At 41.5% G+C, this 27,494-nt stretch overlaps 1 protein-coding gene across 2 annotated transcripts; it reads right to left on the reverse strand.

Annotated features, from left to right (window-relative positions):
* Positions 1–1,305: 1,305 nt before the first annotated feature.
* EGLN3 (egl-9 family hypoxia inducible factor 3) lies at positions 1,306–27,494 on the reverse strand. Of its 2 annotated transcripts, none has more exons than XM_032180218.2 (5): positions 27,098–27,494; positions 7,540–7,659; positions 5,516–5,652; positions 3,399–3,472; positions 1,306–2,366 (listed from the first exon to the last, which is right to left on the reverse strand). In XM_032180218.2, exons 1-5 carry the CDS (start codon positions 27,170–27,172, stop codon positions 2,335–2,337), a joined length of 438 nt encoding a protein of 145 aa, XP_032036109.1. In that variant the 5' UTR covers positions 27,173–27,494; the 3' UTR covers positions 1,306–2,334. The 2 variants fall into 2 exon arrangements, with proteins under 2 accessions (XP_032036109.1, XP_032036108.1); XM_032180217.2 differs by having other exon boundaries at positions 26,816–27,494.

A 27,494-nucleotide genomic window follows, 5' to 3' on the forward strand; every position in this document is an offset into this window, starting at 1 on the left:
GGGCTAACTCCTCCCCTAAGTGGGCTGTCAAAGAGAGGAGCAAAAAACAGACTCTGAGCATTAAAGTTGTATTTTCCAGCTTAATTTTCCAGGACTCAAATTGAGCCATTAAAAAAAAAAAAAGAAAAATCAGTGCACACAAAAAAAGTGGTTTGTTAGCTTATGGGACCTTTGTCTGGAAGGAATAAGCAAAGCCTTGGAGGTCAGCTCTTTTGGCATATTGACTAAAATGAAAGATACAAGACATGCTTTTGGAACTATATGATCCTCCTTCAGAATACTGTCACTATCATTCTTATGACATTAGTAATCATGAAAAATATATAGTTACAATTTTGCAGAATGCAAAATTCCTAATAAACTTCGTCCTTTCTTTCCTATTGAAATTTTTCAAAATTGTTCGAAAAGGGGAATTTACTCTGTCCTATCTGAAACTAATGTTATTTTACTAATGTTGTTTCCAGGATATGGAAGGGCAAAATATAATTTGTTCAATTTTCAGATTCATAGTGGTCAGTGAATGACCTATTCATGGGTAAACAAATATGAAGCAACACTGTGACCACAGCTTTCTAAAACTCTTAGCGTAAATGTATAAGTCAACAACGTTAGAAAGATGTGTGTAAAAATTCTAGCAAGCCCTTCCTGCCAAAGATGGATTAATCAAACTATTAGAATGCTAATGTAGGAGACTGAGTTTATTCAACAAGTATTTACTGAGCCCTTACTATGTTCCAGGCACTACTTTAGGTGCTGAGAGTATGTTGCATTGGTTAAAAATACACAAAATTCCTGTCTTCATTGTGCTTACACTCTAGAGAAAGGATACAAGACAATAAACATAATAAGTAAGAAAGTTACATAGTAATTTAGAAGGTGATAACTATTACCATACAACAAAATAAGAGCAGTCATTGAGAATGAATGGTAACATGTCTTATCTGGAAATTTTCCAAAACCAGAAGAGGAAAAAGTAAACTTCTATCTTGGAAGACTATATATATATATATCCGTACATAACAAAGGAAAATATTTCTGGCTCTTTAATGTTCATGGGATTTTCAAGCAAGAAATTAAAGGGATTTTTAAAACATGAAAGTGGTACTGAAAACTGGGAAAAGTAGCTTTTGCAAAATATGTGCTCAATACCAAGTTATTGAGGCAGTGAGATCTGTGCTTACTGCAGGAGTAGAAGCTTCCACAATCCTAGCAAATTCCATGATTCTGGTCATACTGCCAACCACAGTGGATCTGGAGAGCCAAGTGGGCCGAAGAAAGGCTGCTAGGGACAGACAAGAACTCAAATAGCTTTGAGAGTTTTTTATTTCCATTTCCTTTTTTAAAATACAGCACCCTGTTTTTTTATTGTGTTAAAGGGTGAGCTCATTAAAAAGGAAAACTGAAAAAAAAAAAAACAGGAACACCCACATTTCCAACTCCACCTGCCATCTCAAATTGTTCAAGATGCACACATGTTTATTGTATATCAGTAGACCTAGCTCTTTCCACAGTTATCAGAGGTTAACACAAAACTACCAGGGATATATTTTTCCTTTCATTTAAATTCAAATTCCATTCCAACAAAGCAACCAAAACAACTAATGTCTAGTTTTTTAGCTTCTGGGGAATTAGGTTCCCAGGTAAGAACTGAAAATGGAGAAAAAATTGTGTTGCCATCTTTATTCAGAACGTCATTATTTTCAGCAAAATGGGGCTGAGGCAGAAAATCCAGGTTGCAGGACTGGGAAAAAAGGAGTGTCTGCCCCATGGGACACTTATAAATTGTTCACTATGACAGCAGCCCTTTCTAGAGGTATTAATGTCATTAGGTTGTGATAATTCTCCAGAAACCCCAACAGCCCTGGATTAAGAACATCTGGAAATTGTTCAGATGACACAAATTTCTCTGTTTCCTGCTGTTAAGGCTTCCATGATGCCTCTCTGTGGCATCTACCACCTCCATTTTTTTCTTTTCAAACCTCCTCCTTTCAAATCAGGAAGTATACATAAAGTGCAAGTAAGGTTCATTCCCTCGCTGTACTCCTAGGCTCTTCTCTTGATAGTATTACCGAATCTATCAGGTAAACCGCTGGCCGAGTAGGATGTCTGCAGGATGTTAGCAAATGAGTTCATCTGGCAAAGAGAGTATCTGAAGATCAACACAGTCTTGGCAAGAAAACATGAAGTACCACACACAAGACAGGGATGTGAAGGATGCAAGAAGTAGCAGGGAGATTGTTGTCACCGAAGAGGCCATCTTTGGATCTCAAAGAATTTAAGAGAATTCAGGAACCATTACTAAAATGAACAAGGCCCGCGGATTTCAGAGCACGGTCAGTCTTCAGTGAGGGCAGATTCAGTTTTCCCTGGGTTGGGGACAGAAAGGAGAATAAAGAGGGCATGGAGTCAGCTCTGATGAGTTTTATGTCACAAATGTCACCAAAAAGCCTCCAGTAAACACTTCCCATCTTATATAAGCCTCCTAATAGAGCTCTGAAAAGGATTCTCTCTTGACTTTGCAATGGGATATTTCCCATATGCCTCACAGACTGTGGAGGAACCGGGTTTACATCCAGCATTGGCACCTCTTGGGCTAATGCTGAGCATAAGTTGTATGAAGTGTGGCCTCACTCACATATCAGAGTTAAGCAGTGTAGGTCATCTGGAAGAGAAAACGAACTGAGATTTCCTGGGTGCAATTTGGAGACCACTTTGGTATTTGAGAGGTATACAGTCCAAATGAGTTACAGGCTTGGCAATATTGTATATGTTTCCGTACTGCAGGATCTCTTAGGGCCTTAATTTAAGATGCTAGTGAGCAATGTGACTCTTTAAGACAGGCATACAGCATGCAACATTTCCCACATTTCTGGGACCAGGAATTTACCAACTTGGCAGGATTTGTGTTTTAATGCAACGTATTTTGGGAAATGCTGCCTTCTGATACTGGTTGGAAGGGATAGGAATAGTGCTGTTATATTCAGTTTATATTACATGAGCCCTGCTGTTATACTGAGAGTCACAGTCTCACCCAATATAATAAATTTTGCCATCATAACTGGGTTCCATTATATTTCCTTTGCAATATGCCAAAAATCATGGGCAAAATTTAATGTTACATTTGACTGGTTAACATTAATAGGAAAAAGTTAACTATTTCCCATCTATCATAAACCATCATACATTCAGTGGGCATTCTCAGGGGAAGCCCCTTGCATTGTTTCTGATTTTTCTAAGAGCCCTAAGGCCAAGGTTTCAGGATAAAACCCATCAAGATGTCATTATATATAAAGCTAAGCTGTAACAGATTGAACACAGCGTGTTTAAAACTATATAAAATTGAATAAAAGTCAAGGATTAACTTGATCAAAAGTCACAGAAAATTATCAAACACATACTAGTTAAATTCCTGAATTTCTTTTTGGCTTCTGCCCTTTCTTCAGCATCAAAGTACCAGACAGTCATAGCATATCTGTGAAAGATAAGCAGATATAAGGAAAGAGGTTTAATGGTACTACTAGAAACACAAATGTCCCATAAATCTCACATTAAAAGTTTTAAAGTTTTCCCTATTATTAGAAGTCTACCCTGATTTATTTATTTATTTATTTATTTATTTATTTATGTATTTATTGTTTGAGATGGAGTCTTGCTCTGTTGCCAGGCAGAGGCACAATCTCAGCTCACTGCAACCTCCACTTCCCAGGTTCAAGCGATTCTCCTGCCTCAGCTTCCCAAGCAGCTGGGACTACAGGTGCACGCTACCACACCCAGCTAATTTTTAAATTTTTAGAGAGATGGGGTTTTACCATGTTGGCCAGGGTGGTCTCGATCTCTTGACCTGCCCGCCTTGGCCTCCCAAAGTGCTGGGATTACAGGTGTGAGCCACCATACCTGGCCTGTCTACCCTGATTTTAATTTAAAATTCACTTCTCTGGTTTTAATTCTATTTCAATGTAATAAAATGCATAAGGAATTCCAGGTATGTGCCAGAAATTATCTTGGGCATTAGGAATTCAAATTCCCTGTGATCAGATCTTCCTCTGCGATCTCAGGCTCAAAGTAGGGGAGAGAGGTGATTTTGCAATATTGCAACAGGTAAACATGGCCTCTACAGAAAGCACTAGAAGGGAGTCATTCTGCTAAAGACTGGGAGACCCAAGTTGGTGGCGAGAACATTGAAAAGAGATGACATTTGAGTGAAGCTTTGAAAAACGACTTATGTAAATCACAGTATGTTTAAAACTGTTGGCTGGCTTTCTTTAGTTTTGGACATCGAGGCAAAATTGCAATTGAATAATAGTAATGCCCCAGAGCTTTCTACTGCATCCCCACTAATTTGCTTTATCCCATCCATTGGATAGACTGTAATGAGAGCCATTTTATGCTTGTTTTTTTTTTAAGTTTCATTTTGTAATGATTTTTAGCTACTGAAATTTCTATAGCACTTGAGTTTTTTTCAAGGGCCTTCTCATCAACATTTGCTAATGTTTTCCCTGTAAGGCCAGTCATCATGAGATTGGGGAACAACCAAAGACTTCTGCCACAAACAATACGGTTTAGTTACATACCCCATAAAACACAAAAGCTGACTTCAGTGGTAGAATTCGTTCCCTGCTCATCTAGAAGACATTCCAATTTGGCAGTTAATATATAACTGGGTTTGGGGCTAAGCTGTGTGACTTCCGGAGGAGGACACATGTGATCTTAATTTAATTAGGCTTGTTAGGGTTTAATCATCATCCTACCAAAACTCTCTCCTCCTGCCCCTGAATGCTAGTCTCAGTATAAGCTGCACTCCATAGCCCTCCAATGCTGCCTGGCTTATTGCTTTAGACACAGACAAAGGTAAATGAGAGGCAGAATTGAGAATGAAGATTTTTATCAAGATTGTCTAGATTGGTCCTAAATAATACTAAGGTGTTCAGTTACTCTGAGAATCTTCATGTGCACATGATAAAGAAAAGATTAATAAAACATCCAACTGTTGGACCATGGACACAGCAAGCCCAAGCTAATTTCAAACCAAGGAAAAGACAAAAAGAGAAAGTCAAAACAAATTACTCTTTCTTTTCTCAAGGTTCCTTCTCTGCTTGCAACTAGCGGCTTGTAAACTCATCCAAAGTAACCAGACAGAATTCCTGATATGTGACAGCCAACATTCTCTAGGCATAGTTCAACATTATGTTTTTTTTTTAAAAAAAAAAAAAAGGGAAAGAGAGATAAGAGAAGGGAGGAAAGGAGAGAAGAGAAAAATACTTTTGAGAAATTGGAATCCAATATGCTCACCTAATAGAAAACAACTTGTTTTCTTTACTTTCAAACTGAGGTTAGCTTTGGTATGCTAAAGAATGCAAAGTTTCCCCTTTAATTTCTGTAGACTCCAAACAAGTTTGCTATCAGCTATGGGGTGTGGTCAATCCCCTACATGCACAGGACACATATTTAGAGAGTTCTCTGGAACTAGGGTTTGTACGACAAGCTCCGGAAGAGGAGTCATGGCTCCGGCTATTACCTGGTTGCATAAGAAGGCTGCACTTCGTGTGGGTTCCTGCGATCTGACCAGAAGAACAGGAGTCTGTCAAAAATGGGCTCCACATCTGCTATGAATGATTTCCCCTCTGGAAATATCCGCAGGATCCCACCATGTAGCTGAAAGACACAAAGAAGGGGGATCATTTCTTACCTGTCATGTAGTTTATCAACAACCATATTTCAGCCCCATTTAGAAACATGCCATCTGCTAACGACCACTCCAAATGCATGGTACCCCAGATTTTCACTTCAACCTCATAGTTTGTACCAATTTGAGATGGAGTTTCACTCTTGTTGGCCAGGCTGGAGTGCAATGGCATGATCTCATTTCACCGCAACCTCCACCTCCCTGGTTCAAACGATTCTCTTGCCTCAGCCTCCCGAGTAGCTGGGATCACAGGCGTGCGCCACCATGCCCAGCTAATTTTGTATTTTTAGTAGGGATGGGGTTTCCCCATGTTGGTCAGGCTGGTCTCGAACTCCCGACCTCAGGTGATCCGCCCACCTGGGCCTCCTGAAGTGCTGGGATTATAGGCATGAGTCACTACGCCCAGCCACTTCGTACCAAATTTTATATCAAACTTAGCTAGAGATATCTCCTTATTCACCTTAAACCGAAAAAAGCATTCCCACCCCCGACAGTCATAAAGCCCATGGACGTAAAATAGAGTACTATTAGATTGAATCATACATTTGCCAATATTTGAGTGTTTTTGACTTAAAAAAAAAAAACCCAGCAATTTCACATGGTTCCATCTAACCATTAACAACTTTCTAAGAAAATCATCACACGTAACTTCCCCTTCAATTAGAATTTACAGCTCTTCTGAACTCCCTTAGCTCCTATCTGACCTCGTTAGTTGGAAGTTACATGCTCTTTTTTCTGAACTCTCAGACCACCTAATCTGCACCTTTTATCACATATACCACTTTCTTCCTTGAATTACTTTTTTTTTACATGTCAACCTATTTTATCCTACTAGAATAACCATATTCAGAGTAGAGTTCAGGCCTCACACATCAATGTTTCTTCATAATACAACGCCTGACACTAGCAGGAACTCAAATATTTGTTGAATGATTCCAGACCTTGCAATTTATTATTACCAATCTGATAACTTTATTCTCTTGTCTCTATCAGCACCTCTCAAGATTTTAAAGGAGACCTAACGGATGTATTCCAGTCATGTTGCCAAACAGGGAGAAGAGATAGGCCTTTTCACTGATTCCGTGGTTTCCCAAGTTTCGTTTTTCTGACTCTGGATAAAATATTATTGCTTTACGACAGCCAGTATTTGCCTAATGAACAGGAAATTGAGATGCAGAAGGTTCAAAAGCCAAATAAGCTTGAAAAGTTATCTGACTTCCCAGACTCCTAAATCATTCATAACTTTCGGAAAGCATACAGAGTCCAGATGAATGTCTGTAAGCATGGAACCAGACTTCTTATCTCCATCTATCTATAAGTTCTATAATACAAAAATAAGCCACAAAGCCTTTGGCATTCACAAACCATAGTAAGCCATGGCAAGCAGCCATCAATGAGACATATCACCCCGAGGGAGAGGACTGTGTGGGAAATCTCTCTTGGGGATGGTTTTATATCCTACAGCTCTATTTTTGTGGAACTTTCTCAATGCTGCTGCCGGGAGGGAAAAGTGTATATCCTATTCTGCATTGAGAGTCAGAGCAACTCTGAATTAAACTGAAAAAAATTAATCCTTAATCCTAATATCAAATTACCTTCCCTTCATCAACCACCCTTCCCAGAGTTAGGGTTAATAATCACCCTACCTATCCCCCTCCAAATTAACTTCATTGTTTTCTTCTTAACAACTTCAGGACTAATTCCATTGTCGCAGGAGGTTATGAAATGGAAATAGAAGTGTTTCATCAGTGGGAGATACGGCAACTATGAACTCAATATAAACTCTCCTCTAAGTTAGCTGAATCATTTTCCTATAGTTTCTAACCCCACACTCTACTCCCATTATTCAAAAGTACCTTGGCATCCCAATTCTTGTTCAGATAGTAGATGCAGGTGATGCAGCGACCATCACCATTGGGGTTGTCCACATGGCGAACATAACCTGTTCCATTTCCTGGATAGCAAGCCACCATTGCCTATGGAGAAATCCCAAGAAAGCTGGTTAACAAAGCTGAGACAGACAATCTTCTCCTCCCACTGGTGAGCAGATAAGTAACACAGTCTCCTTGGGTGCTATGTGACATTTACAGGTAGTTGCTGGCTTCTTAATTTCATGTATGGTACATAAATTTGGACTCTTCTGTGTATAAAACGAATGGCCAGGTCATACTATGGCTCTGCCCAGTGGAAAGTGGTTCAACGATATTCCCATAGTTCTAGAACATTTTACACAGTCTTTCTTAAAGTAACCTATCTACATGCGCTATTTGCATAAGCTATTTGTATGCCCTGCCTTTCTTCAATACTCCTTTTTGGAAAAGCAGTTTCTAGTTTCCCATGCTACAAAATCAGTCACTAGTGTGGAGTTGAGGGATTACGACTGTTTAGCAAGTGCCCCTGAATCACTCACACTGTTTCAGAACAGTGGCTAAAGGTACTTGCATAGACAAAGTGACAGAACCAATCACCAAAGGAGGAAAAGGTCAGGCTTACTCAATAAAATGCTTAGGATAGAAGGAATAGAGGAAGATCAATAGGAAGCCGCACCCTAACTTGTTAACATAGACAACACAGGGAGATTCCTTTCAGGAAAAAAGCCATGCATGTATCTTAATATGTGTCTTCTTCCTGATAATTATCAAATCAGGTGATAATCTGAAGTTCTCTTTGTCTAAGTGCTACCTGTATCAACCAGGTGGAAGAATAAAGTACAAAACCATACCAAAAATCCTACTGAAAATTACTATTAGAGAAAACAAAACTCTAATTGTTCCACGGGAAAAATTATAACACAGAGTGGGGAGGGGGAAGAAGGCAAAGCATAGAAAGCCAGTTCTTTTCTTCACAGGATACGGCCATGTTTTAAAAATATTTTTTATAGGAATGCAGTAGGTGCAAGGAAAATATTGGAACCAGCAACATAAGACGAGGACAGGGAATTTTTTTCCTGTTCTACTCACTGATGTATTCTTAGCACCTAGGACAGTGCCCGACATACAGAAGGTGTCCATCTAAAATGTGATAAATAAATCAATGAACTAGTGAATGGCTCTTTCTCTAAAGAGTAAGTTCACATTTTACCTAGATCAATAGCTATTTCTGTCATTTTAAAAGACCTATCTTCAAACATACACGTAAAGATCCAGGCCATATATTTCCTGATAAATGGCAGCGTTGCTTCATTGGTAAAATGACCATTTGAGTAGAGCCCCAAGCTAATGGGCTAGTGGTTCAATGAATCAACTTCAGCGTGGCTGCCGAGTCACTCTCAATAGTAGCATGAAAACATGGAACTAGGCATCACACGCCTTGCATACCAGATCGATAATAAGGCTGAATAGTAACTTGACTTTACAGCAATTTTAAAGCTTAAATCACCATCTCTCTCAAACTTCATATCCTCATGCAGCAAACAATTCCCATATCCTGCCTTTGAACATCAAAATGTCAACGTGATGTCATCCTTAGAGCTGAAGTTAGGCTGTTAGCTTGAACATCTTTCAGAAGGTGAAACTGTGAGGCGACGTCAGCAATAAAGATTTAACAAATGATGGTACCACTAAGCAAAGCATGGCTTGAGAAAAGGTGATTGGTAGCAAACAGAATTGATGGGCCTAGCAGGAGAAGAAGAGATAAATAAAGTCGCCTACAATGACTAAAGAATTACCCACCCCTGGAAGCAGCTATTAGGATTATAAGAGCCACCACAGAGCCAATAATGAAAGTCGCTTAAGCCACAAACAATTACAGGCTGGATTCCCTATTATCTCAGGCTCCCCCCACTGAGTGTGTGTGAAAAGAAAAAGTATGACATCAATGCTATAATCTTATATGCTTAAACAGCTCTCCTCTAAGGAAAAGGGCAGTGGTCTGGATGCCTGCCATAGTTCACTCTGCAACTAACTGTGATCCCAGGCTGTCTCTTTCCTATAAAGAGGGGATTGGGTTACACAGCTGTCAAAGGCCCAGGAAGATCTAAGACTCGATCTAAGCATCAACCCTTGAAAAAGCAACATAGTTCTTCAGGTCATTAAGGAGTGTTTCTCTGCCTCAGAACTCAGCTCAGATTAAAATATTGAAGAAAAAAAAAAAAAGATGGACACAAACTCACAAAAGTAAATCCTCTACTAAATGCTGCATCTATAACACACACAGAGACAAAGAGCCAATTCCAGAGGACTTACTGTTAGGACAAAACCCCTACGTGTCAGCAAAGTATCTGACTGCTTAAGGGAGAGGCAAAGAGATAATTTTTTTGGCCAGAGTGAATATTCACCCTCTCTCCTGGTTCCAGAAACCACATGCATCAAGTTGGAAACAATGGAAGGAAATAATTTCGAGCATCAGTGGGCCAGTTGAGGCTACATTCGGCCAATTTTATCAGTGTGTTTTCTGGATGAGTGCCATAGGAGATGGGTCTTTGCTTGGGCACATTCCCAACTATTTGCTCGTCTTTGACAGGGTCTAAAACCATGAGGCTAAGGATGCACCGAGAAGCAAGCCTGACTTCAATAACTAGCCATTCACTTCTGTGCCAATTTGTGCACGGGGCAGTAACAAACTCCGGAAGCAGATCAGTCCAACCGAGTTGCTATCTAAACCTCATCAAGCCGGGGAAGGGATTTAGGGTTTAACAGAAGAGAAGCCTTCAATGCTTTATTGTTAAAAGAATGGGCCAGAGTAATTTAATGATCATATAACAAACATGCCAAGCAATAAACTGACACATTATCAAGAGGATGCTTACTTTAGTACAGGCTTTTTATTTTCTAAAACTTCCTGCCTACATTAACGTTTGAAGTTTACGCAAGTTTAACACATTAGTGTCATCTACAGCAGCACATAGAGTATAGTCCTATAGTTCTATTCTTGGATATGCTGATAAATCCATGTGTCCCCTTACACGTTTACCGTTCTTCTGTCCACTGACATTATATAGTGTACCCACCCCACCTCCCACCATCCCCATTCCCAGATGCCTCTCCTTAGCTCTGTAGCAACAGGAAATGAGTGGAGAGGTGAATCAGGCAGGCCCAGGCTGGCTCTAGACCAGAATATGTGCTCTAGACATGTATGCAGCCATGTCTAGACAAGAAATGTATATGTATTCTTTGAAGATATATACAGATACATAGAACCGTAACAGTCAAAACCCAATATAAAGAAGTGGTCCCCAAATGCCACAGGTGGAAAAGAAAACAGTAGTTCTCTTAAGAGTTACCAGTGAGCTGACTTCATAAAAAAAACCTATCTCATCAAGTCCAAAGGTACAGTTGAAAAATAAAAGTCCAGGATTTCCATTCCAATGCCTAAACAGAATGCTCTTGAACGCCATCAACCGCAGCTTGACTGCATGTAAAAACCATTTCAAAAACTTGGCATCAGTGACCTCCACCATCCACTCAGCAATGATGATCATTTTTTCAGACCCACAGGTGAGAAGGGGGTACACCCACCCTGCAGTTAGACTTACCACTTCTCTACTAACAGTTGCAACTTGCATTTTCATAGAAACGTATTTTACATTGCTCATGATTCGAGACAGATTCGCTAGCATGACTCAATCTTGAACAAGTTATAATAAAGTGGCATTTTATACAAAATTTAACTCACCAAATTAAAGTATTAATTAGATCTCATTTTATTTGCAAAATTTGCAATAAATGAAAACCCATTGTTTAAGATTTGTTGAGAATAGCATGATTTCAAAACTATCTGGTTGAAGGAGCTTTAAACTAGTATTCTGATCTACCGACAAATGCTAACTAGATCCCCTCTAGCTGCTAAGTAGAAATACCAGCCAACCTTTGTAAGGACTCATTTTGAATTAGGCATGGTCTTGAGCAAAGCATACTTTGAATAAAATGCAACCTCTAAGTATGGGATAATCTGCATTTAACTTATTTACACCTTGGTTTCTTCATCTGTAAAATGGGTTTATGAAGACTCAGGGAGATAATCCACATAAAATGCTTAATGCACGGCCTGGCACACACTAAGTGCTTAATAAATGTTAGCTATTTTAAAAGATGATGTGTTATGTTTTTCTTCCCCTCAACTGAAGCTGTAGAATGTCTCTTCTTCAGAGACCCAATTCTACTTAAGTGTTTTGTAGTTTTGAACCCAGGACTGGCAAACTAAAATAGCTTTCGATGTTTGCGAATAACAAATGATTGAAGCCAATCAGGTATACATGATCAGAACTCTGGTGTGTGTTATGCCACCTACACTGAGGGGACTTGCTGTTATTTTCAATGAGAGCAAATCTTCAGATTTTATGAGAGTAGCAGGCAATCAGATTTTTATGTAAACTCTCCTGAATATTGTTGATCCCAACTTTTTAATCAGGGCTATAAATAAATACACACACACACACACACACACACATATACATATATCAGGCTATATTTTGAGATCACTGTGTGAGGACTTCCAAGAAGTAGCTACTTTGAGACAGCTGCTAAGTGGGCACCTTCCCCATCTCTCTCCACCAGACTCAAACACATCCTGTCCAAAGACAATGCCTCATCCTGAATGCCATCCACATTCCAATTGCATCCTCACACCTCGCTCCATCAAGTCCTTCCCCCACGTCCACCCAGTACAGAGCAACAGAGACCCAGGATCCTTCCCTTCTCCACCATAAGGCACAACGAAACAGGCACAACAACACAGACAACTAGATGTGTAAAGAGTTGGGGGCTGGGCACGGTGGCTCACGCCTGTAATCCCAGCACTTTGGGAGGCCGAGGTGGGTGGATCACAATGTCAGGAGTTCAAGACTAGCCTAACCAACATGGTGAAACCAAGTCTCTACTAAAAATACAAAAATTAATCGGGCATGGTGGCACACGCCTGTAATCCCAGCTACTCAGGAGGCTGAGGCAGGAGAATCGCTTGAACCTGGGAGGCGGAGGTTGCAGTGAGCCGAGATTGCACTACTGCACTCCAGCCTGGGCGACAGAGCAAGGCTCTGTCTCAAAAAATATAAATAAATAAATAAGAGTTGGGAGGAAATACATGAGACCATGCACCTTCTTTTGCTTGGAAAAACAGCCAAGCAACTCATCACAATGTAGACTGCGATAGCTGAAGTTTTCTGGCCAGAAATGGGTCTCATTTATATTCAGATGACAACAGCCTAGGTGACAAACTTGCCAATGTTTTTAGTCAGCTGTGGGTAGAGGAGCTGAAGGCTACACTTCCAGGGCTATTTTTCTAGGTGGTTTATGTTCAGCACACATTTTAACACACACCTTGACTGTGGCCAGTGAGCAGGGCATCCCCATGATCACATACTTTAGGTCCTGCCTTCATCAAGGCACCCTGCTGATGTAGGGGCCCCATTTGGTAATTCATCTGAGGGAGGAGAAAGGGGATTAGTAACTGGAACAAAGGCACTATATGTGCTAGCAGCAGCTCTAAAACTGAAATTCTTCTATTTAAAAAGAAAGAAAAACCAAAAAAACCTTTACGTATTCAAACTGCTATATGCAGACATACTGGAGGAAAGGCTGGAGAAAAAAAAAAAAAAACCTGAATGAGACATGCTCTTTACAAGTTTTATTAAAAAAAAAAAAATCTAAAGACAAATTAAGCCAAAATGTCTAATTCCATTATTTTTCACTTGGCTCTGACAAGGAGTGAGAGAAAAGAACTCAAAAAATCATTCGCAACTTAAACCTGGAGGACATGAAAAGCAAACTGGAATTACTACTTTAGCCTTCTATCATCTCCCTTGTTCAGGGATATGTGATCTTCAAGGACATTTTGTGGGATCTACTGTTGTCAAGTAAATTAAATTCCTGCAGAACAATGTTCACGGGGCCTCTTTACAAGACGATGGCAACTATGCAAAGCTTTCTCCAAGTTTTAAGAAAATGTCACTGACACAAAGTTCACATTTGCTGCCAGCTGGTCTTATCCTTTATACAGAATTGAACAAAAAAGGTCTCAATGTGATGACAAAGCAGTGCTAACTTGTAAGTATTAAAAGTGCTTTAGAATTTTTATACATTCAAACTCCGCCTAGACAGGCATGAAGAAAATAGTTGTAGCAAACGTGAGCTCTTAGAAAAGCAAGAAATTTTGTGTAAACTGTCATCGGTTATCTTGGCATCTTGCTGGTTATCTTTGCCGTTGATTAACAGCAAGCCTAGCTATTCTATTTCCTGACTTCCAGTGCCTCTAGTTACAGACTGATGTAACAAAATGAGGGGAAAAGAGAAAACACACTTTTGGTGGGCCATAACACAAGCTGTGTCCAGCCACCATGTTCACCTTTCCGAAGCTTCAGCATCTCACCAGACCATCTGGAAGATTCAGAATACCAGACAAATAACTGTCAGGTAGGTAATCTTTTCAATAAACCTCAAATTATTCATGAAAATGTTTTTTACTACTCTACTTCCACAATGCAGACTACTTCTGCCTTCCTCATTTGTCCTAAATCCACACTAAAAATAATTCCTCTCACAGAACCTACTTACTCAGAACACTGCTACACATGACCTCCCTCCCAAGGTAGAACAACGGTCATCACGTACCTACACCTGAATTTTCTAATACTGTAGAAACCTCAGAACTTCTGAAAATAAAAAATAAGAAGTAATAACCAACTCTCGGTTGCTTTAGTGAAGTGGGTCTGCCCACACCCTCCTGGTCAGGCGAGAGCACCCTGCCTGAATAGCAGAGAATTTACCATCTTCACTTTAAAACCTGTCCTCAGATGAACTTGGTCCTAGCTTCAGGATCATTAGCTACCCAGAGTGTGGAAGCATCCATCTAGTTCTCCTGGGTCAGTGATGATAGTTCTACCAGGCACAATAGCCCTTTGAGATGCTTACATTAAAAGGATGTAAGAAATATGCACGCACACACAGAAGTCTGCACAAAATTCCAGGGGGTTCAAAGGCCTCTAAAGTTGAACTGTGCTGGATCAAGATTCTATTCCAGGAGATCCCGCATTTCATGCACGACCTTCTGAGCGAATCGCCCTCCCCCAAGAAGACACTGAAAGGCTCAGAGGCCAGGAATTTAAGAGACTATTGTCATTCCTTTCTGCATTGTGGTTAAGTCTTCTCCTTGGAGGGGACTCAGCCAGAGCCCATGCAATTAGGCACAGTAAACAGGCCCGGCAACATCGCCATATTAATACAGGGCGTTTGGGTTTGGGCAGGCCGCCCTTCCCGTGGAGGACTGGCTCTAAGCCAGCAGGGTGATGGCTGAGTGACAGGGCTACGTGCGCTGCGTGAGGGTGGCAGCCAGCCCACACCCGAGCACACCGCCAGGCAGCCTGAGCTGGGAACGGACACTGGGAACCATCCCCCTCCCCCATCGCTACCCCAGTCACCAGAGAAATGTTTTCAAACGGGCTTCCTCACAATTATAAAATCAGCCAAGGTCAGTCCAGCCCAGGGATAAGGACACCAAGACGCATTTAACCATTTCCTTTCTGATGCCTTTCCCCAAATATTAACAGCGCTGTTTCCTGAGAATTCATGTAGCCGGGTGGCATTTTGCACATATCTTGTTTAATTTCCTGGTTACTGGGAAGGTGAGCAGCAGTGTATGCCCTGAGTCACACCGCTCCAAGTCCTTGGTAGAAGTCATTAACCTTAGAAGTTACCCTATGGACCTAGAAGTTATCACAGGTATTTCTATAGAGAAACATAATATTCAACTTCCTCTGATATGAGAAAACAGCCTTATCAGAATAATAAAACATCACCTATGGCTCTCTAAAGGCTTTGAGCATAACAGAGACAAGGAATACTTGTGACTGCAGGCCCATCAGAGAATGGAATATTTGAAATTTTCATCTGAACTTAATCTTAAAATACTTAGAGTCCATAACTCAAAATAATTGGTAAGACAAGACTTTAATAATGGATAATATATGAAAAAACGAAGTTACCAATCAAAACGTCATGAAAAATGCCTTGAAACAATCTTTTTTTTTTTTTTTTTTTTTTTTCTTTTTTGAGACAGAGTCTTGCTCTGTCGCCCAGGCTGGAGTGCAGTGGCGTGATCTCGGCTCACTGCAAGCTCTGCCTCCTGGGTTCACGCCATTCTCCTGCCTCAGCCTCCTGAGTAGCTGGGACTACAGGCACCCACCACCACGCCTGGCTAATTTTTTGTATTTTTAGTAGAGACGGGGTTTCACTGTGTTAGCCAGGATGGTCTCGATCTCCTGACCTCGTGATCCGCCTGCCTCGGCCTCCCAAAATGCTGGGATTACAGGTGTGAGCCACCGCGCCCGGCTGAAACAATCATCTTAAAACAGGAGAAACCTACATATGTATTTCAGCACTTGGAAAAACAGATCTGCTGAATGAAAGAAATGACACACAGCAAGTTAGCGTAGATTAGAACCCATGAAATTCAGTGGCTATATTTATTTACTAAACAAATATTTGTATAGCGTTTACTATGTGCCCGACACTGTTCTATGTGCTTCACAAATCGGACCTCCTTCACACTCCTAACAACCACATGAGGTAGGAACATGATCTCCATTTTACAGATGAGGAAATGGAGGCACAGAGAGCTTAGGTAACTTGCCTTTTTGAACCCAGTTGGTCTGGCTGAAGAGCGTGAGGTCTTAAGACATGCTTTACCAACTCAGTTTATCTAATGTCTGACATTAGCAAATTCACCCCCACCTCATTTTTGAGGGAACTAAGATCTTTGGTTCTACTTGAAATATTTGACTTCACCTACCTCATCCTTGTCTATCACCCTTCCAGAGTGATAGAAAAATCACAAAATGCAAACAATTGCAAGAATATTTTTTAAAAGAGTGTGCTTGGTATTCAGTCTGTAAACTCAAAGATCCAAAGGGGGAATTTTAAGAAAGGCAACAGGCCAAGAAAATTGACCCTACTTGTCCAAGTCGTCTTGTCTTTGCTTTGGTTATTCCCAGTGCAGGTCAACTTCAAGCCCACCATAAAATCTCTGTAGCTCCTGCAGGGCCCACATAGGCCTCAGATGCAGTTGTCTCGCCAAAGGCCAGACATTCGCCTCCATTCACCATAACAGGAGGGAATTGGTTCCAAAATTTGCTTCAATTCTAGTTCTGGAAAATTAAATATGCTGGTACAAATAATAGGCTATAAATGTGAACTAAAAATCTGTTTTGTTTTGTTTTGTTTTGTTTTAGCAATAAATAATGTAATGTCTGATCAACTGACCTCTGACTTTCTTGTTAACAGGGAAACTGTAGGAAGATACGTCACCATCCCTATCTAATCTCTTCTTAATGCATTAACTTTACTCAATGGTTCTCAAACTTTGGCATGTATGAGATCACCTGGAGAACTTGTGAATTTCTAACTCAGGAGGTTTGGGGAGAAGATGAAGAATTTGCATTTACTACATGTTTCCAGATAATGGTGATGCTTCTTATCCAGGGACCACAGAGAACCACAGTCCTTATATGGCAAAGTCGAGAGTTTTTGTGCAATGCTTCACCCTAAATGATAAAGGTAAAGAGGAATTAGTCAGTTGCACTAGTTAATTTGGGGAGCTGAAAGTGGGTGGGTAGAGCAGTAATGAAGAGAATTACTCTGGCAGTTTCTGGCATCAGCTTTGCAGTGTCATTCCCGAAGCTGGCAGGAAACTTTCCAATTGTAACTTTCTAGCGTTGCTGTTTTGTGTTGGGCTCTGCCTCTGAGGATTACTGTCATATCAGCGCTGGGGTTGAATGTTGGTACGAGTCTACTCTCTCCAGGAATCAAAGAAAAGGCACTGAAAGCAACTATTTTCCTTCTCAAATGGAAATGTCATCTCAATTTTAATTCCTTATAATCCTAGAAGTAGACATATAGTATTATTGTGCCTATGTTATAGATGACAAAAGTGGGCTCAGAGAACTGACTTGCCCAAGATCATAGGAAGATGAAATAAAATCTGAAGTGTCCATCCTAATGTCAAGTGGTAGGTGCTGACCAAATTTAAGTTCAAAAATGAAAACAAGTATCTAACTCATCCATAAAGAAGTGGAAATGGAGGATTGTGAAACTTGCCAGGGGCTGAGCTAGGACCAGAACCTGGGGCGCTAAGCCTCATGGCCCTGGCATCTCTGAGCCAGACCTGTAGGTATGAGCTGCCAGGATCCAGGTGTGACTCAGGTATTTCTAGGGTGAAGCCTAGGATTTCGAAACTGAGAAAAAAAAAACTTACAAAGCTAAGGTCCTCCTTTGAGATGGTCTCACAGGTCACTCTAATAAAATATTTAAATACTTAGGCATCAACTTAGAGACTAAGCTGCAGCCACCCATCTTCCCCCGTCATTCCCCACAACCCCCCCCAAAAAAATTCTAGCTTTTTTTTAATACTCAAATATCCATCAAAATCAAAGTTCCTTTTGAAGACGAAATTAAGCCAACAAGCACCTATGAAGTATAAGGGACTGTTCTAGGCACTAAAAGTATATACAAAGCTTAACAGTCTCTGCATTCAAGGAATTTCTAAGCACATGGTGGGCAGCATAAGCAGCCCAATATATCCATGTACTGGGCAGCCTGGATTGAGCCACCACAGAGTTCTGGGGAGCAGAAGGGAAGACTTCAGGGAATAGGCACTAGAAGGAGGTAGAGATGGATTTTTGATGAGTGGAAGACAATGGGGAAGCTCATTATGCCTGGCAAGTTAGTTTCTAGCATTTCAGGGACTGGGAGGAAAGGAAGGCGGTGGTGGGAAATTAAGTGTAGAAAGGTCAGATGTGGTCAGATATAGAGGGCTGTCAAAGCTGGCTAAGTTTACAGCCTTTACAGTGTTGTATAGTAGATAATGAAGAAAGAGCGTGGTTGGATTTTTGGATTCTTTTGTTTTAAGCACGGAGACTACATGATTAGAATTGGGTTTGGGACTACTACACTCTAGCGAAAATACATAAAATGGATTACAGGGAGAACAAGAATCAACGGCAAGTGATTTATGGTTACAGTAAGTTACTTTAAAAAACTTCCCCCCTCAAGGATTTTTCTACTAAGAAAGGGAAGAAAATTTAGTTTAAAAAAATAAAAGACAACTTGAGGTTCTATAGTGAACCTAAAAAGTAAAACTAAACAAAGAAAGCACAATAGGCCCTTCTCTAGCAATACTGCATGTTCTTGCCTGAATCTTCAATATTTTGTGTTTAAGAGGGGTTTTGTTGGCCTGGCCTGGTGGCTCACACCTGTAGTTTCAGTACTTTGGGAGGCCTGGGCAAAATGGCAGAACCCTATCTCTATAAAAATAAATAAAAGGGTCCCAAACAGTATATCCTTACAGCTTCCAAGCAATGCTCAAATGAAATTATCCTGACAACTTCAAAAAGATGGAACTTCAGGTTCTCATATTAGAATAAAAAATAGATGTCAGGTTCTCATATTAGAATAAAAAATAGATGTTATTGACACCTGGAATTGAGTTTTTCATTTTGTCTTCTTCCCACTGACAAAGAATTGAGGTTACTATCATATTATTTGATTCTTTGTATCTGGAATTATTTTTGTATGGCAACAGTAAGTATTCTGGCCTCATTTTGTAAAGAAAAAAATAATGTTTAATATGAGATAGGCACATGTACTCCAGAACCTGAGAATCATTTTACCTTGTAAAGAATCAAAAATTAGCTTGATTTAATAAGGAGGTATTGACACTGTACTGAACACGGAGAACACTAAGTAACAAGGTACCAAATGAATCCAATACAAGATCTGAAAGCCTGCATTATACACCAGCAAACCCAGGGTCTGTAAGGCTGGGATTGTGTTGGGACCAGGGCAGGAAAACATGTAGTCACTACAGACTCACCAAAAACAGGGACAGAAACTCACCCACAAATCAATATCGAAACAAGATGTAAACTTAAAGTAAGTGTCATACTGGTTTAAGATGGAAATAATCGAGAGAAAGGGGGTACAAATTCTATGTATAATTAACCAAGACAACTAATCTTGCTTGGCAAACAGACACATAGCACTGAATCTGAGCTAAATCAACGGCTCCTGGCAATCTGCCAAAGCTGAACTCCTTAGTCTGGCATCATAAAATGATTTGTCTGTTGTATTTACAATTCTAGTGCCTCTGGATTCAGCTACCCACTGGGCACCCCTGGCAGATGCCCAGCAAAATACATCTGAACTTTCATTACTGTCAGAACATGTGCGTTTGACAAACACTAGAGAAAGCGACACCCGTTTCTTAGAGCAATATTAGCTAACAACAACACAGTGCTGCTACCAAGGAATTGTCAAGTCTGTTGCCGTAATAATTAACAAAAAATTAATAACCTTCTCCATAGTGTTAACCTGCAAGCTACTCCTTGGTCTTCAGTGGGCACGGATCAAAATGTAATTTAATTTATCTAGGGCTGCAAAGTTGGGTCAAAAGCAGAGGCCTTGCCAAACCAAACATGGCCCACAGGTGAGCAGCCTTCCAAGCTTTATCCGGAAGTACACAAGATGCTGGCAGGGCTTAAACTCTGCCCATTAGAGGTTGGGTAGAACTTCACCTTCACCTTTACGCTTCCTCAGAGAAATCTTTCATACATGGTGTGGTCTTGGGATAGCTGTTTGTTACTTACGAAATTACAAGATTTTCCAGCCAGATTCAGGAATCAAGAAAAATTTTACCAATTTTGCTTGAGCTGAAGCAGAAAGGTTAGAAAGGGAAATCATTCATGATACTCCAAAGCCTAATGCAGAGACAGGCTTGCATAACTCCACTTAAGGGTGTTTATCAACTTTCAGTCAGAATTATATTTAAAATTCCCAAATAAAACGGTGATGCCACTGAATTAACCTACTGACCCTGGTCCCAGTCTATCTGACTCATGGACCAACCCCAGCCAGTGTAGCCCCTTCACTATTTTTTTTAAATTATTATTATTATTATTATTTTGAGATGGAGTCTTGCTCTGTCACCCAGGCCGGAGTGCAATGGTGCAATCTCGGCTCACTGCAACCTCCACCTCCCGGGTTCAAGCAATTCTCCTGCCTCAGCCTCCTGAGTAGCTGAGATTACAGGCGCAAACCACCATGCCCGGCTAGATTTTGTATTTTTAGTAGAGACGGGGTTTCACCATGTTGGCCAGGCTTGTCTTGAACTCCTGATCTTGTGATCTGCCTGCCTCGGCCTCCCAAAGTGCTGGGATTACAGGCATGAGCCACTGCACCCGGCCACCTCTTCTCTATTAAAGTACCTTTTACCCATCCCTTCCCAAGGATCTGCTCAAGATATCATCTCTCCAAATATGAAAACAACTGCTGAATGACTGGGACATTGGATAGATGTGATTTCTAATATCTCTCTAGCCCTAAAAACCCATATTATTAACACCCTGTATAGTTTTGATCACTTGTTCTAGTTGCTTCATTTTAAGTTAACAGAGAAATTGGAGAAAACTGAAAGAGAAACAATGACTAATGAGCGTAAACGTGCACTTTTTAACCAGAAAAAGAGACAGAGTTGGTGACAACCCCTGCACACTACACTCAACGCTCAGCTTAGTTCTTCAGGTGGTTTTATAATCACTGGGCACTTCCCTTCCCCATCCATTGTCAGGTCTCCCACAGTGTGCAGCACTGAGTGATCTGTGAATGAATTAAATCGATATCCCCTTATTATCCACTTCACTGAAGCAGATAAGGTTATAGTGAAGTGGCCAGTGGCCCAAAATTGAGCAAAAGAAATTACAAATTAAACACACACACCCTCCTGCCTTCTTTGTTTCCAAGTGTCATTCACAAAATAGACAAAAAACCCCATGAAAACTTGCCCATTGGAGAGACTTGTTTCACTGTCACTGGGACTGTATTCTCTAAATTATTACTGTGGAGTAATTTCCTTCCTCCAGGAGCTAAGTTATTTTTAATACAAAAGCTTTTATAGGAATCCCTTACATCCTTACAGAAAGATGATCCAGAGCTTCAAACTCAGCACTCCTTCTCCCCAAAATACCTTATTCACAGTGTTCCAGAGCTTCAAACTCAGCACTCCTCCCCAAAATACCTTATTCACAGGTAGATTTTTAAGATTCTAACTGCAGAGATGCCATTTATGGTATCCAGCTCTCAAACTCTGTGCTCTAAGAACTATAACTCTCATGGGCCCTGGCAACCATATTTGTGACGCATGGTTTCCACATGCCTCCCACTGTGCCAGACTACGGCTGACAGGTCCCTTGAGCCAAGGTGAGACCATCAGACTTTCTCCCAGGCGATGAAAACAGGGATTCGGGAATGTTACTCAAGTCTCTGCTCGTCTGCAACTAACGGCTGAGGTGGCCATTGTGGGGCAGCCATTTTGAGCCATGTGCATGGGAGGGCAGCAAAAGCTGGATTGAAAAGAGGATAAGAAATGAAGAGCAAAAGCAGGGAAGCAAAGATGGAGGTCATGAGGCTCCTGAGAAAAGAACATACCAGCTGTCCTGGATGTTAAGGACTTTCTGGTTCCTAGTTCATACCTCTAAGCTTCTGAGAACCCTGAATGCATTTCTTGCACTTGGATCCTGAGAGATCACTTCATAGTACATTACTTCATTTTTCCCTTAAAGTAGTTTGCAACCATGATAAGCTCCATTAAATAATGTATATTCCTGACCTCACATGAGAAGGGTGGGCCAAAACTGTTATTGCTCAACAGCAAGGAATAAACACACCACCTTGCAACACATCTTCTTTTATTCATAAATGTTTTGCTGTTTCGTCATTCCTCTTTATTGTTTCCAGGGGAGGACCAATCGGTCTGTTCACAATGCAGTCCTCACAATGCCATCTTCCAGAGCTAGTCTGGTCAGGAGTCCTATGAACAAACCCTATCAATAAATGTTTTCCTAAAAATAACAGTAGAAGCCGGGCATGGTGGCTCACACCTGTAATCCCAGCACTTTGGGAGGCATGCAGGCAAGCGGATCACCTGAGGTCGGGAGTTAGAGATCAGCCTGACCAACAAGGAGAAACCCCGTCTCTACTAAAAATACAAAATTAGCCGGGTGTGGTGGCGCACGCCTGTAATCCCAGCTACTCAGGAGGCTGAGGCAGGAGAATCGCTTGAACCCAGGAGGCGGAGGTTGTGGTGGGCCAAGATTGCGCCATTGAACTCCAACCTGCACAACAGGAGCAAAACTCTCTCTCAATAAATAAATAAATATAACAGTAGGAAAACATCAGCACAGTACTCTATTTTTTTCTTCAAATGTACTCAACTGACCCACTTCAATGTTTGAGGGTTTTCTTAAGCCTAAGAATTAGTCAAGTGTGAATGAGACCATCCTACAATTCAAAGTATACGAAAGTATAAACTCATTCATCATTGCACCACCACCCCTGCACAGTATCCCACACAGGCCGAACACTCCATAACATTTGCTGAATAAATGAAAGGTCAGAAGTAGGAGAGAATAAAAGGAAATAACACAGTCTCTGGAGTTAGACAAATCTAGGTTAGGATCCCAGATTTCCCCTCTGGAGACTTAAAACACTGATGAAGGCTTGGAATTCGGCTAAAAATTTCATAAACATCATCTTATTTCATGCTTCTTCCTCCAACAGCTTTAAGGCATTATTTCCCTTCATTTTTCACCTGGTGTAAACCAAGCAACTTGCCTAAAGCCACAGAGTTAGTAACACTGAGCCTAAGCTCCTAGCCCTCACTTAAACTGTTTCTTACCACTGACTTTGAAACTTTGGGCACAGTATTTAATCACTCAATATGTTTAAGACTGTGTTTCTGAAGATTAAGCAAGATAGTATTTCTAAAGTGCATAGCACAGTGCCAGACAATACAAACTGCTCAATAAAAGGTAGTTCTTATTATCAGAGTCACTAACTAGTGAGTCTACAGTGAGCTGTTTGAAGCAGAGGGACTTTTGGTTCTAAAAATTATACATTCTCTGGAAAACAGCCATTTTCAAGATCTAGGCGGCCAAAGAAAAAGAAGCAAATTATGGCCAATATTTATCTTGGATATGGTCTAAAATCTCCAAAAGGGAGTAGCGGATAAATCCTTTGCTAGCCTGAAAGCAATGATCATGCTTGAAGTTAGGGGGCGCCATACTGCTGTACATTACAGGAACCACTTCTCAAGGGGTCTTCAACACCCTTGGATTTTTCTCCAGCAAAGATGAGGTAGATAAATTCTGACCATTAACAACTTTCTTGGCAGGAAGCAGAACCATCTAATATTTCTTTCTATAATCTTCCACAATTTCAATTTTAGGTCCAGTGTATCTTTCTGTTTTACTCCCAATATCTTTGCTATTGCTTCATTGAGATAAAGGGCAATATTATATTATTCAATGATCTTTCAAAGTCTAGCAAAGAACAAAAAAAAATGAAATTTGGGTAAGTGCATGAATAAGCATAACCTCAAGAAACTTACAGTAGCTAAAAAAATTGGTCTAAAATAAATGTACATATTGGCAATTGTTGAAATTGGGTGATGGGAGCTCATTATATTAGCCTCTTATGTTTATGTATGTTTGAAAATTTCCTTAATTAAAACTTAAAAATAAATTTAAGGGCTGGGTGCAGTGGCTCACGCCTGTAATCCCAGAATTTTGGGAGGCCGAGGCGGGCAGATCATGAGGTCAAGAGATCGAGACCAGCCTGGCCAACATGGTGAAACCCCGTCTCTACTAAAAATACAAAAATTAGCTGGGCATGGTGGCGTGCCTGTGGTCCCAGCTATGTGGCAGGCTGAGGCAGGAGAATCACTTGAACCCAGGAGGCGGAGATTGCAGTGAGCCGCTACAGCCTGGTGACAGAGCAAGACTCCATCTCAAAAAAATAATAATAATAAATAAATTCAAAACTTTAGTTTTTCTCGAAAACATGCGTGAAGGATGCACCGGTAAACTGGGTCTCTATCACTGCTCTGGAAAGCAGCACAAAATGAGGAGCTCGGTTGAGGGATAAAAAGTGAATGAAGAAAAAGAAGGAATAAATTAAGGTGAAACCAATATAAATCATGTAGAAATGGAAACGGTTTCTACGATGACTTTAATAATGAACTTCAAACAAGAAACCCAAGACAACAAGACATCACTAAGGAGACTTCTGTATACAAGCAAAGCACACTTAAAAAAATTTTAACTACACTAGTTGTTTGCTCAAGCCTGGTTTGCATTTGGTTCTAATTGGCCAGGGAATATTCCAATGGAAAGGTAATTATCTAAAGGGCAGGGAGCTTTGTGACAAACCAGCCAAAGTAAACCTGGAAATCTGGGGGTGGGACAGGATAAATTTTCTTTTCAACTCACGATCACCTTCCGACAGGGTCACCTGAGAAGTTTTTCATTCCACCCAAAAGATAACCTAAAATTGATGAATCATATCTACAAGATCCTTCTTTCCCTTACCCTAACTTACACAGTGTTTTTCATTCCATTTGAGTTAAATTCTAGTCTGAAACTCTATCCCTATCCACTAAGTCAAAGCTAAATAAAAATATTTAACTTTCAGTGTTAGTGGCCTCTTTCTATACCAATTAACCCTGACCTCCCTCAGAGCAAATTCTGCTCCTAGAATGATGAAGAAAAACTCCTAACACCTAAATTTACAAGAAACAGTCAAAAACCCAATAAGAGGCCGTCTGCTCTTCCAGGTAGAAACTACCAGCATCTCAGCAACACTGAGGCTGACCCTTCCCCTCCCCGACCCACCTCCACCACAGAAGACAGCAAGGTCATTTAATGCAAAAATCAAACTATTCAAAGACGAATGACTATTCCACCACCAACATGATGGAAGAAGAGTGAAGAAACACTTTAACATCAATCTTCTACAGAGTTCAGCTAACACGGAATTTTTTTCCCCAAAGTAAAATTTAGAAAGCAGTATCTTCTAAGATTTACTTTACTTGGGTGCATTAATAACGATGCTTTCAGATATTCTATTCACGGCCTCTTGGCTTGGAAGTTGTACAGCAAACTATGAGTCCCCACTGCACTCATCCACCTCCACCCCTTCACTCCCACACGTTTCCAATCCTCACCACTTAGCCTTTATTCAGAGTGTTCCTCTCAGTGTATTAAAGAAATGAGAGAACAATGGTCTGTTTTGAGACAGAATCAGTCTTGAGACTGATTTGAGAAATACTAAATTTATTGTCAAAGAGTGGTACATAGGTGAGCGTTCATCTTCCCTCTCATGCCGGTGTACTCTGCTTCGCTGTTTCAGTAAAAGTTTTCCGTAGTTCTGAACGTCCCTTGACCACACCGTAAGACAAGCGCAAGTCACTCAGAATTGCCACTGGAAAACTGGCTCAACTATCATTTGAGGAAAGACTGAGAAAGCCTATCCCAAAGTAATGTACATGCACCAACATCGCGGTACCTACATGTTCCCGTTTTTCTGCCAATCTACCTGTGTTTCCAGGATAAATTACCACCCAGGGAGTCACTTCCTGCTATGTGAACAAAAACCCGGTTTCTTTCCGGAGGTGCTTGACTACTCTCTCGTGAGCACTTAACTGGTTGTTTTGAGTGGACTTTGCCATCAATTCATAGTTAGGAAAAGGAAGGTGGTGGTGTAGGGCTCAGCATCAGGAGAGAATTTTCAGTCAAGATGTTCTAACAATGTGCTGGGTTCCAGAGGGCAGAAGCAGCATTCAGAAGTGGAGTTTTACCCTTTCACACCTGCCCAACTCCACAAACCAATTGCCACATGGCAAAATCACAACTGCCTCCAGAATTCTGAGTACTTTTGTAGAAATCTCTTCTGAACACAATGAAGGGCAGCATTAGGTGGCTTTAAAGTAGGCATTTAAGATCATGAGGGCACGTGTGTCTCAGATGATACACAGTGTTTCTAACACCCTTTCCCGCCTTTGGATCTTTGAGAACCTCGTCTTAGAATCGGACCACAGCCACAGCTTGTCTGGCTTTTGTCACCCACAAGAGCCAATATTTCAAAGTCAACAGAAGGTCACCATCATGGTTCACGTGAGCCCCTTAACGTGGACTTTCGCTCAGAGGAGCCGGGGCGAGGGGTGGGGGGAATCAGCGAGTAGAGACAAACCAGGCTGACTTCGTGGTTAAAAAACAAAGTTCGCTTACAGCCCTGGGAAGTCGACATACAACCGACTCCGAGGGCCTCCCGTCCCCGCGGGGGCAGCTGCGGCAGGGCGCCGAGCGCGTCCTACCTTAGACCTCTCCTTGACGTAGTATTTGCCCAGCCGGCTCCCGCAGTAGAGGACCAGCCTGTCGATGAGGGACAGGAGGAAGCTGATGGCCTCGCAGCCCTCCTCGTTGCCCCCGATCCACGTGATCTGGTCGCCCCGCAGGTGTCGCTTGGAGACGCCGGCGCGCGGCCCAGCCAGCTGGCCGTCCCGCAGGGCCCCGGTGCAGTGCAGCTGCTTGACGCGCTCCAGCACGCAGTCGCCCACCACCTCGCCCAGGAAGTTATCCAGGTAGCAGAAGCCCACCTCGTGCAGACAGGGCACGATGTACTCCAGGGCAATTTTCTCGAGGTCCAGCCTCATGATGTGTCCCAGGGGCATCTCGCCCGCAGAATCGAGGTCCGGGATCCCCAGCGTGCAACCGGAGAGGGAACGATCTACACGAGCGCCAAGCCGAGGCGCGGGGAGCGTGGCCCGGGGTTCAGAAACCTGCAGCTGCCACGGTACCCGAGCCGCTGCAGCGTCAGGGACGAGGGAAAGTTTCTCGCAACTCTCGGGAGAAGGGATCCGCGTTCGAGAACCAGCGGGAGTGGTGCGGAGCTCCACGACCCGTTTCCGGACTGGCCCGGCGAGCAGTGCGGCGCGAGGAGTCGGAGGGCGCCTTTTGGAGATGGGAAGCCACCACTGCCGCGACTGCGGCCAG

Source organism: Hylobates moloch, unplaced genomic scaffold (genome assembly GCF_009828535.3).
Source record: "Hylobates moloch isolate HMO894 unplaced genomic scaffold, HMol_V3 SCAFFOLD_16, whole genome shotgun sequence".
In the NCBI taxonomy this organism is placed as follows: Eukaryota; Metazoa; Chordata; class Mammalia; order Primates; family Hylobatidae; genus Hylobates; species Hylobates moloch.

Coding starts and splice junctions, on each gene's coding strand:
- EGLN3 (XM_032180217.2), bottom strand. CDS start 27,172: ATGCCCCTGGGACACATCATGAGGCTGGACCTCGAGAAAATTGCCCTG. Junction 5,653..7,539: donor ACAAGAATTGGGATGCCAAG/GTACTTTTGAAT, acceptor TGTGTCTTTCAG/CTACATGGTGGGATCCTGCG. Junction 2,367..3,398: donor GAAATTCAGGAATTTAACTA/GTATGTGTTTGA, acceptor TCCCCAACCCAG/GGAAAACTGAATCTGCCCTC.